The sequence below is a fragment of the Aphidius gifuensis genome, linkage group LG1, assembly GCF_014905175.1.
Source record: "Aphidius gifuensis isolate YNYX2018 linkage group LG1, ASM1490517v1, whole genome shotgun sequence".
Classification (NCBI taxonomy): domain Eukaryota; kingdom Metazoa; phylum Arthropoda; class Insecta; order Hymenoptera; family Braconidae; genus Aphidius; species Aphidius gifuensis.
The window spans coordinates 28,668,472-28,679,742 of NC_057788.1; the positions used below are offsets into that span (position 1 = coordinate 28,668,472).

At 25.1% G+C, this 11,271-nt stretch overlaps 2 protein-coding genes across 7 annotated transcripts; one reads left to right on the forward strand and one right to left on the reverse strand.

Annotated features, from left to right (window-relative positions):
- Positions 1-878: 878 nt before the first annotated feature.
- Positions 879-5,943, forward strand: LOC122860131 (uncharacterized protein DDB_G0284459-like). Of its 5 annotated transcripts, none has more exons than XM_044163811.1 (4): positions 879-1,332; positions 1,745-2,183; positions 3,033-3,529; positions 3,599-5,943. In XM_044163811.1, exons 1-4 carry the CDS (start codon positions 1,177-1,179, stop codon positions 5,258-5,260), a joined length of 2,754 nt encoding a protein of 917 aa, XP_044019746.1. In that variant the 5' UTR covers positions 879-1,176; the 3' UTR covers positions 5,261-5,943. The 5 variants fall into 5 exon arrangements, with proteins under 5 accessions (XP_044019746.1, XP_044019745.1, XP_044019748.1 ...); XM_044163813.1 differs by having other exon boundaries at positions 885-1,332; positions 3,033-3,463; positions 3,599-5,339; XM_044163814.1 differs by having other exon boundaries at positions 885-1,332; positions 3,033-3,463; positions 3,605-5,339.
- Positions 5,944-6,101: 158 nt separating this feature from the next.
- On the reverse strand, positions 6,102-10,134 carry LOC122860171 (aquaporin AQPAn.G-like). 2 transcript variants are annotated; one of them, XM_044163867.1, is made up of 5 exons: positions 9,802-10,129; positions 7,839-8,102; positions 7,475-7,759; positions 7,201-7,407; positions 6,102-7,051 (listed from the first exon to the last, which is right to left on the reverse strand). In XM_044163867.1, exons 2-5 carry the CDS (start codon positions 8,094-8,096, stop codon positions 7,013-7,015), a joined length of 789 nt encoding a protein of 262 aa, XP_044019802.1. In that variant the 5' UTR covers positions 8,097-8,102; positions 9,802-10,129; the 3' UTR covers positions 6,102-7,012. The 2 variants fall into 2 exon arrangements, with proteins under 2 accessions (XP_044019802.1, XP_044019801.1); XM_044163866.1 differs by having other exon boundaries at positions 6,633-6,991; positions 7,839-8,101; positions 9,802-10,134.
- Between the last annotated feature and the right edge of the window lie 1,137 nt (positions 10,135-11,271).

Below are 11,271 nucleotides of genomic sequence, written 5' to 3' on the forward strand. Positions count from 1 at the left end.
AATCCTAAACTCAGCATTTTTAAATATTTTATTATTCAAAAAAAAAATAATGAAATTTTTTCGTTCTTTAACTTTCAGTTAATATTTTTAATACCGTCAATCTCTTTATATACTAAATTCATCAATAAATTATTCCGAATTTAATCAACCGATAAAATTTTATAAACCAATATTTGAATAGTCTTATTGACAAAGCTTAATTAACTGTACATAAAATTTGTAAAAAATACAATTGAATATATTTAATCAAATACAACATATTTTTTAACTAATAAAATTTTAATATCCAAACTTTAATTTACTACATTCTTTTATTATTTCAATTTTTTTTTTTTTTCAATTTATAAATAAAACACCTGTATTTATTTAACTCTACAATTGTTAGTAAAAAATTAATAAAACATTTTTTCTTATCAACATAATTTATATACTTGTCAAATTTAATTTCATCAGTTAACAATTGTTTGACTACTTTTAATTAACGTCATCAATGACTCATCATCCAAACTTGATCAAACATTTTTTTTTCAATCAAAAGTTTATCAATTACACACTTGTGTTTACTCTATTTAATTATTATTAACAATTTCAATAAAATACAATTCATATTTTATTAATTTACGTTTTATTTATAAATTAAAATTATTATTGTTTATTGTTCAATTGCATTTAAATTTTTTTTAAACTTAAATTAATGTTGTCAAACAAGTGTTCTATATTACCGACAGTAAGCAATGTAACGATAATGTTTACCAACAGATAAACAGAACACATGGGCGCCATTGGTTATTTTCTTAAATGTCGCCACTGTGTAAAAGAATAATGGCTGATAATATGAAGACGCCACGAATAGCAAAAACGGAGCAAAACGGAGTCCCAGTTCACTTGATCCACCATCACGGTCATATAGCTTGTAACAACGCGACGCTTTACCGACGCTCGGCGTCGTTTCCTATTGATGAACAAATCGGGGTGTCTCCAATAATAATATAATATACATGTACATCGTGTGTGTTGTGTATCTGTTAAATCCAAATAAATAATCACAAATATTAATTATAATTTATCAAAATATAAAAAGTTAAACAAGTTATTATTATATTATTTTTAAATATAATTAAAAATTAATTATTAGTTATTATTTTATAAATTAATATTATTTATAAATCGATTAAAATGGAAAGTAGACCGGCGCCACTTCGTTCAAGACGTGTTTGTCGTTTTTGTTTGACGGAATCGGAGCCTCTCAACTTTATATATGAAAGAGATCATCACAGCAGGCCATTTAATGTACCTCTAACTCTACAAATAATGTCTTGTGTTGCAATTGAGGTAAATATTTATTTTACATATCAACTGTTGTAAATTTTTATTTTAAAAAAAAAAAATTTCATAATTTTGATTGGTTTAGAAATATTAAAATTAAAAAATGTATTGTTTTTTTTTTTTTTTATTACTGGGCATGCGTTATTTGGATGATGGAAAAAAAAAAAAAAAAAAAAAAATTATGTCTGGTGTTGAAATGGATGTATTTTTTTTCTTTATTTTATTCAACGGTAATTGATGTGTGGTCAATAGCATTTGTCATGTTGATCTTATTGAAATCTATGTTATCCATTGAGTTGTATTGTTGCCAATCGATCAAAACGAATATTAAAATTTAAAAAAAACAAATAAAAATTTAATTATTGAAATTTGAATATATTGTTATAAATTTTTATATTTGTTTATTTTTGTTTTTTAGGTGTACTCTGCTGATGGAATGCCTCAAATGATTTGTAACAATTGTCGCTGGAATTTAGATCGTTCATATAAATTTAAGCAACAATGTAAAAAAGCAGATGAGGCACTTCGTGCATATCCAATGACTGGTACACTTCCTCGACCATTTCCACCAATAAATGCTGGTGATAATAAAGCAGAATTTATTGGTAGTAGTGGTAAACGTAGTGGTGGTGTTGAACGTGAACAACCAGTCAAGAAGCCGAGGGTGGACAATGGTGATCAACAACAACAACAACAACAACAACAGTCAGCACCACCAGCACCAGTAATAGTATCACGTCCTCGTGGTCGTCCACCACGTCATGCAGCAACACCAACAGCACCAGCAGTGGCACCAGCAACACCAAAAGTGGAGAGAAGCGATAGTAATTATCGTGTATCAAGAAGCATCAGTGAAGGTGAGAGTGATTTTATTGATGAAAAAAATGATGATGATTATGATGATGATGATGATGATGATAGAAATGAAAGTGGAGAAATTCGTGTTCATGCTTGTAATCAATGTGAACGTACATTTCCTCTGCGTCAATCATTACAAGTACATATTGATAATGCACATCGTGAACGTAATTTTAAATGTACATTATGTAGTCGTATGTTTTTTACAAAATATGATTTGCAAAAACATATGATTATTCATTCAGCCGAAAAACCTTATATGTGTACTATTTGTAGTAAATCATTTAATCGTCCAAATTTACTTCAACGACATGAAAAAATACATCGTCAAGATATGCGTTATTCATGTCAACATTGCGATAGAGAATTTTTAACAAATGAAGAACTTGAAAAACATCAAGATAATTCCCATAAAACAACAAAACCATTTCAATGTAATATTTGTAGTAAAAGATTTACCTATAAACAAGGTCTTGAACGTCATGAAATATTACACAATGATGATAATACATTCACATGTGAATATTGTAAAGAAGCATTTCGTACAAGTACTAAACTTTCACGTCATTTACAAACTCATGCTGGACATCGTCCGTATCTTTGTAAACTTTGTTCAAAAACATTTTTATTATCACATCATTTAACCCGACATATGCGTACTCATGACGATGAAAGACCTTTTATTTGTGATAAATGTGGAAAAACATTTAGAAGAAAAGAAAGTCTTGAATTACATGATATGGCACATTCTAAAAATTCAGGACTTGCATTAACTTGTGAACTATGTAATGAAACTTGTCGTAATCGTGCTGATTATGTTACTCATATTAAGCAACATGTTGATGCAGGTGAAAAAAAGAGACCAGACAATGATGATGGCCAGTCAAGGAGAAGGAGGAACAAGGGAAAAATCGATACTGAATCTGATGACGAGGATGACGAGGAAGAACCATATTCAGATGGTGATGATGATTATGAACCACCAGCTTATGTCGCTAAAAAACTTCCAAAAACACCAAAACGTGAAGTACTAAGTAAGTATGATAATGATTCTGGTGCTGTTGAGACAGATGAAAAAGTTGGTGAAAAACAAATTATCTTTGTACGTAATAAAGAAGGTAAAATTGTTAGAAAAGCAATTAAAACAATGTTACCAATTCAACAACAACAACAACAACAACAATCATCGTCATCATCACCACCACCATCATCACATGAAGCTGCTGAGACAAGGCCATCAACTAGAACATCAGCTGGAACACAACGCTCCAATCTCAAGGTTGTACACAATCAAAATAAAACAATTAATGATGAATCATCAACAAATGATGTTACCGAAGCTGAGGTACAAAAGATTGTTGCTTCGGTATTCAAAGAACATAAAATTCCATTAAAACAAGCAAAAATTTCACAGGAACAGGTGAAGGAGACAACAGTATCAACACCCAAGGCACAAACAATCCAGACAATCAAAAAAGAAAAAATTGAAGCATCACCAGAAACATCATCAGTTGTGCCAGCAGCTACATCAACACAAAAATCAGTTAATACTGTCAAGGTAATTAAACGTGTTGTTGTAAGAAAACCAACAGGTGGTGCTGAGACAACAACAACAACTACAACAACAACAAAAGATGGTGAACCAATTAAAACAACAACAACAACATCATCATCATCGTCATCAGCTGCAGCAACAGCAACATCAACAACTGGTACTAAAGTTAAACGTACAATAATACGTCGTATTATACGTCAAGGTGATACAACACGTGAAGTATTACTTAATGCTGATGGTACACCAATTGATCCAGCTGAATTAGCTAAATTACCAATTGGTAATGTTGTTAAACGTGTTGTTCTTAAAAAATCAAATAATCAAACATCACAAGTACAACAATCATCATCAACAACAACAACATCAACTGAAAAACAACAAAAACCACAACAATTAGTTCAAAAAAAAATAACAGCAGCACCAATTGATACACCAAAATTTGAACTTAAAACATCACAAAATAAAACAAGTACTAATGAGAAAAAACCTATTACAACAACAAATGTTGCTGTTAAAAAACCAGTTGTTGTAAGTAATTTACAATTACCATCATCATCATCAACAACAACCACAGCAACAACAGCCCCAGTAACAAAAAATAATAATGCAACCAGTGAAAGAGTATTGCAATTAGAAAAACAACTTGAAACACAACGTTTAGTTATCCAAAAATTACAAGCTAAAAAACAACAAGAATATGAAACAAATGATGACATGTTACCAGATAGACATGACTCAGAAGATGAACAAGAATTACCATTAAAAAGAGTATTTGTTAAAAGAAAGCAAAGTATTTATGATGAAGAAAAAGCATACAATGATCATGATCCAGAATATGAACCAAAAGAACAAGTACAACCATTAACAGCTATTGCTATTGCTGCTGCTGCTGCTGCTGAAGATGATGATGCTACTGATAATGGTGATGGTGCAACTGATGCTGATGCTACTGCTGATGCAAATACTACCACTACTACTGACGATAAAACAGATAAACAAGATGCATCATCAGTTGAATATAATAAAACAGATGTATTTATTAAAATGGAAGCATCAAGTGGTGTTGATGATATAAGCAGAGAATTAAATAGTATTCTTGAATCAACAGATAATGTTGTTAAAATGCAAGAAAATGTTCTTAATAATTTAACTGAAATATCTGGTATAAATGATAATGATAAAGATGAACAAGAACAAGTTGTAAAAATGCAAATTAATGATGATAATAATATTGATGATGATAAAACAAATCAAATTGAAAAACAGCCAGATGTTGAAAATAAAGAAATTGATAATGCAACAGTTGAACAAGGTGTTGTTGATGAACAACAACAACAAAATCTTAATACAACACAAGATTTATTTGATAATTCAGATGGTTCAATTTGTCAACAAAAAAATGAACAATCAATGAATGATTCTGTTATTGCATTGTCACAAACAAATGACACAATTAATTTAAATGATACAACTGACACTCAAGATAGTCTTGAAGATACACTTTCACAAATGGAAGGTTAATTATAAATAATATATTTACATTTATACATTAATAATAATTATTGTAATAATAAATAACTAAAAGTATAATAGTTTAAATATTTTAATTCCAAATGTTTTTGAGATAATTATAAGATTCAACTCTTTTTTTTTTTTTTTTATTAAATAATTTTTCTTTTTGGTACTTTTGGTTCTTCCCTGTTCATCAATATTATATGGTTTTTTTTTTTTTTTATGACTATTGTTCCATCAAATTATTGATCAAACAATTTATAATAAAATATTTTCGACATCCAATATTTTTATCAAATACTTTTAAAAAATATAACAAGTTTTATAAATAAAATAAAAATAATCAATCAAATTGTTTGATTAATATATGAAAAATTAAATAACAATTATTCTTTTTTGTAATTATGAATGAATGATAAATTTGAATGATGAATTGTGGGAATAAATATTATACTGGAAAAACAAAATGTTATAAATATCTTTAAGAATAATAATAATAAAATTATTATAAACATTTTAAACAATTTTTTTGAATATATTTCTTTGGTTTCTTTTATTTTAGTCAAGTAGATAAAGTTTATAAATAATATCATGGAAAAAAAAAATGAAAATATCAATTATTGATAGTAATAATTTTTTAAACAATTATAGAATGATTGAGTATATTTTTAGAAAATAAAAATAATTGATAACTAAGTAAGTTAAATACTGTCTCATTATTTACTATTATTATTTAAATATTTTAAAAATATTATAAACATTGAATAATATTAATTATAAATTTATAATAAAAGAATTTTAATAGCTAATTTTCTTATTTTATTTATATTCGTTTTGATAATTATTTTGAATCAATTGAATAATTTATATTATCGAATAGTCATCCTCTTATCAAACAAATTCCGTTTGAACATTCAAAGGCCCAGTCTTCACAATCTTCATGAATTTTACACTAAAAAAAAAATTATTTATTATAGTTAAATAGGTTTTTAAATATTGAATTTTATTATGAAAATTTTTAACTTACTAAACCGTCTATTAAGCTGCTAGCCACGTCATTTAGAAAAATAAAAAAAATGACAGACAGCATTATTTTTCTTATCAAATGATACATAGTTATTAATAACGAGTCATTAGTAGAACACCTGTAACTTTAGTTTAGACAGAAAGACTAAATTAGATTTAGAAATAATATTTTATTGGGTCTTCTTGGGTTCAGCTTTAAAGAATATCGAAACTTTGTATGTGCTGCTCTCTTTATACACAAAATATTTTTATTCCACGTTGATAATGTTATCAAAAGGATTAGCATGCTGATAAAGAAAATTATTAAAATTTCGTCTCTTTTTTTTTACAATAAAATAAATAAATTCAAATCATATTTTATTTGACATAAAAAATTATAATTTTATTCAGATTTTTTTATACATATTATATTTAAAAAGTATATGTAGGTAATATAAATTTGACACAAAATGAAAATGAATAAATAATAAATGGAAATAATAATTTTGATTCTTTTTAAAACAATTAAATTGAACAATGAAAAATAAATATAATTTGACAGAAAAAAGAAAAAAAAAAAAAAAACACGACGACATTTATTTTAATTAATTAATTAATTCAAAAAAACATATTATTTTCTCAATTAATTCCAGATGACAATGTTAAATAGATTTTTCTTCTTTCGAAATAATTTCAAGCTGGATAAGTTTGCTTCTTGTTGGTAAATTGCTGGAGCTAGAAAACCAAAACAGCATCTTAAAGTCCACCTCTTCCACTGTCAATGTACTCGAATTTCTGTGGGTTCAATTAACTCTAAATATTTCTAATAATTTAATTGAAATTCAAAGAAAAATAAACTAATTTCCTTTCATTTGAATTTAATAGACCTTCTAATTTTTTATTGATTTTTTTATCAAATATTATGATAGATATATTTTTTTTACCTCTTTATCATCAGTTGCAATTGATGCATAATTTTTTGGTGTTACTGGTAGACTTGCTGGTTTAATTGCATACGTATAAAAACAAGCACCAACCATACCTCCCAATATTGGACCAATCCAGTATACCCAATGATTTTCAAACTTGCTCATTATCACTGCACTGCCAAGTGAACGAGCTGGATTCATTCCAGCACCAGTTCTAGGTATCTGTATAAAATTAATTTAAATTTTAATATCTTTAACACAAAATTTATTTGAAAAAAAATAAACTTACACCAACAATATGACCAACAGTTACAGCAAGACCAATTATAAGTGGAGCAATTCCTTTGCTTTCTGGTTTAGCTGGATCACAAGCACCACAAACAACCATTACCAGTATTAATGCCAAAAAAAATTCAATAGCAAAACCTTTAAATGGTACTAGACCAGGTACCAATGACACAACACCAATAGAACTTGTTGTATTATCTGTTGATAATGTATATAATACTCCTGATCCAGCAATTGCACCAGCACATTGAGCAATAACATAGAGAAATCCTTTGACAACTGATATCTTTAAAAAAAATAATTACATTATTTATATTATATTATTAACAACTAGTTACAATTAATAATTGATTATTTTTCATTACTTTTCCAATTGCCAAAAGACCCATTGTTACAGCTGGATTAATATGACCACCAGATACATGTCCAATACTTTGAATAACTCCAGCAACAACAAGACCAAATGCAAGAGCAATTGCAACAACATTATTTGTTACAACTGCACCACAACCAAAAAAATTTAATAACATTGTTCCAAAAAATTCAGCAAACAATGCTCTCCAAATATTTGATTTTTTATCAGTCAATTCATCAATACCAAGTGCAGTTTTTAAGCTAGCCATTTTTTTCTATAATTAAAAATAAATAACATAAATACAAGTCCCATGAGAAATTATGATATTTTTATAAATAATAATTTTAAATTTAAAAAATTAATAAAATAGGTGTGGTGAAGAGTAAATTGAAAAATAAAAAATTATATTTTTAATCTGGGAGTGGAAAGAAAGATAAAACAATACAGGTGTGTCAATTTTGATGATTGCAATAATAAATATTTATAAATAATTAAGTAAATTAATTGAACAAAAAAAAAGGGATAAATAAATTGATTAAAAAAATAAGGGTATATATAATTTTGTTTATTTTTTTTTAGCTATCAAAAAAGGTGAAAGTTAAAATAAAGAAATAAAAATGACGATGTTGATAAGCGACCTGCATGATCGTTAGCAAATGCCTAACATGTTGTATTTGGATCGAGGACAATGTTTAGGTTGAGACACGAAACACCGGTAAATATATATATAAATATATGTACACATTATGAGACGAGTGATATTTAAACACGTCGGAATACTGATGATCACTTCCATCCTCATATTAAATGATAATACAAGACATAAATATTTAAGTCAATTATTTAATCGCTCACGATTATTCAAACAAACCTACACGATATTATAAAAAAAATTCATATTGTCATATTTACACTGAACAATTGTCAACCATTTCAATTGTTATAATGTCTTTTTTTTCTTTTACTCATAATTTATTTTTAGAATGACGTTATTTAATTTTTTTCTATCGTAATTTTTTCTATAGTAATTTTTTTCTATCGTAATTTTTTTCTATCGTAATTTTTTTCTATAGCAATTTTTTTCTATCGTAATTTTTTCTATCGTAATTTTTTTCTATAGCAATTTTTTTCTATCGTAATTTTTTTCTATAGTAATTTTTTTCTATCGTAATTTTTTTCTATCGAAATTTTTTTCTATCGTAATTTTTTTCTATCGTAATTTTTTTCTATAGAAATTTTTTTATAAATTATTTAAATATATATTATTTCATTCCATTTTATATTTATTCTTTTATTATTTAAATTTTATGATGTTATTAAAAATTATTATTTAAATAATAAAAAAATTTTTGTCGTTAAATTTGCAGTTAATTTTAGGCTGACATGTGTGTTGCATATTACAGTCACACTAAATTGCATCAAGTCTCGGGTGAGGGATATTAAATTTATAAATATATAACAATTATTTTATGTATGTTTGTAATTATTTTTTTAGTCAAATTTTTAAGTGCTAACCAGTGTTGATATATTTAATATTTAATTTATAATTTTTTTTATGAAAAATATAAATGATAAATAAATTTAGTTGTGGAAAATTTATTTATTTAAATTTGATCGGTGAATTTCATTGTCAAGGTCGATCAACAAATATTATTTCCTTATTATTTTTTTTTATTTAAAAAATTTTTTTATATTTGGTTTTATTTTTATTTTATATGAACAACGCATTTTATTTTGATAAAATATTTAAAAAATAATATAAATTGACTACAGTTATTTTTAAAAAATTGTTGTATTTATTATTGAGTATGAATATAAATTATAAATAATTATTTAATTTAAAAAAAAAATTAAATTACAAAATCAATTAGAAAAATAAAAGATTATAAAAGTTATTTATGATTGACATAATTCCTAGAAAATAAATGATATTTAATTTTTATCCTTTTATTATTTATAATTATTTAACTTACCAATGAGATAAATTCCTTAATTAAAACTAAATTTCTTTCGTTTTCTTCAAGTAAATTAATTAAATAATTTGTTGAATATTATTAATATAAAACAGCTGGGCAACAATTCACATTGGCTTTATAATAAACTAAAAATAGATAAACAAAATTTAAAAAAGCTGATAAGATTTTTAAAATAAAAAATATAAAAATTCGTCAATTCTTGGTGCTTTCTGATCGACAACTGTGCTGTTCTATAGACACTGACATTATAATATAGGTATCTAAGTCTGGGGATTGTTTTAAACTGTCTAAGAAGGGGATTGCACTTCAAAAGTTATTTTCCTCCTCCATTAATAACATCAAAAAAAAATATATTATATTATTATTCTCATTATTTTATTTTATCAAAATAACTTAAAAATTATTTATGATAAAAAAAAAAAAATAAAACGACAAATTAATTTTAAAATGACATAAAAAACCTGAAGATAACAAAGTCTTTAAATTTTATCTCATGATGAGATTTTATCAAGCACAATGAAGATAAATCATTGATTAAATATTGACCTTTTTTTTTTAAATTCAAATTGAAAATAATTAATTGGGTTAATTTTTTTTTTTTCGTTGACAATATTTGTTGAAATTGTTTTGGAATAATTTTAATTACTTTAATTTTTTTTATGAGTTTATCAGTATTTTTTGTTGACGTGGGTATTGATAAATATTTATCTATGATACCATTGATCTAACAAGTATGATGGGTTTATTTGTTGGGATGTTACCAACTTTATGTCACGTGATCATGCTATTTTATAAATCCATAAAAATAAAATTAATATATCTTCAATCGAGCTTAACTTTTTAAATAATATTTGATAAATTTTCAATGAAAAATAATTGAAAAATTAATATAATGATTGTAATAAACCAATAAAAAAAAAAGATAATTTTATTGTTTCTTTTTTAAATTTTTATCAGTGGAAAAAAAAAGATTTTGTTTATTTTTTTTTGATCATTCTTAAATGTTTATGATGAGTAATTATTATTTCATTACAAGGTAATAATTTTACTGATTACTTTCAGCTGACGTATTTAAACTTCTTCAACGTAAAAAAATAAAATAATTATTTTTTTTTTTATTAAAAACCTTGAGAATACTTCTTAGAAAAATAAATTAATTTATTAAAATTTTTAAATGAAAAAATCAGTGGCTTATATGATTTTAGTTGAAAATAGAAAAAATTATCAGTTGGAGTTTAGAAACTATTAGCTCTTATCAACCCCTCGATTGTATTAACTTAAAAAAAATAAAAAACTGAAACATTTATTTAAAAATAGTGTATAAAAAAAATAATAAAAATTTTTTATTTTTTTAAATGTGCTAATATGATACACTGACCCATATATTTTCTTAAATTATTTTCATATTGATTACCTTCAACTTTTAGTACATATATCGCGAATAATAAATAACTAAAAAAATAAACA

Bases quoted from the DNA above. Each gene is read 5' to 3' on its own strand.
- LOC122860171 (XM_044163866.1), bottom strand. From the start codon at position 8,096: ATGGCTAGCTTAAAAACTGCACTTGGTATTGATGAATTGACTGATAAA. The intron at 7,760-7,838 runs GTAATGAAAAAT...TTTTTTTTAAAG, and splicing joins GTCTTTTGGCAATTGGAAAA to ATATCAGTTGTCAAAGGATT. The intron at 7,408-7,474 runs GTAAGTTTATTT...AATTTTATACAG, and splicing joins CTGTTGGTCATATTGTTGGT to ATACCTAGAACTGGTGCTGG.
- LOC122860131 (XM_044163810.1), top strand. From the start codon at position 1,177: ATGGAAAGTAGACCGGCGCCACTTCGTTCAAGACGTGTTTGTCGTTTT. The intron at 1,333-1,744 runs GTAAATATTTAT...TTTGTTTTTTAG, and splicing joins TGTCTTGTGTTGCAATTGAG to GTGTACTCTGCTGATGGAAT. The intron at 2,184-3,032 runs GTGAGAGTGATT...ATGTTGATGCAG, and splicing joins ATCAAGAAGCATCAGTGAAG to GTGAAAAAAAGAGACCAGAC.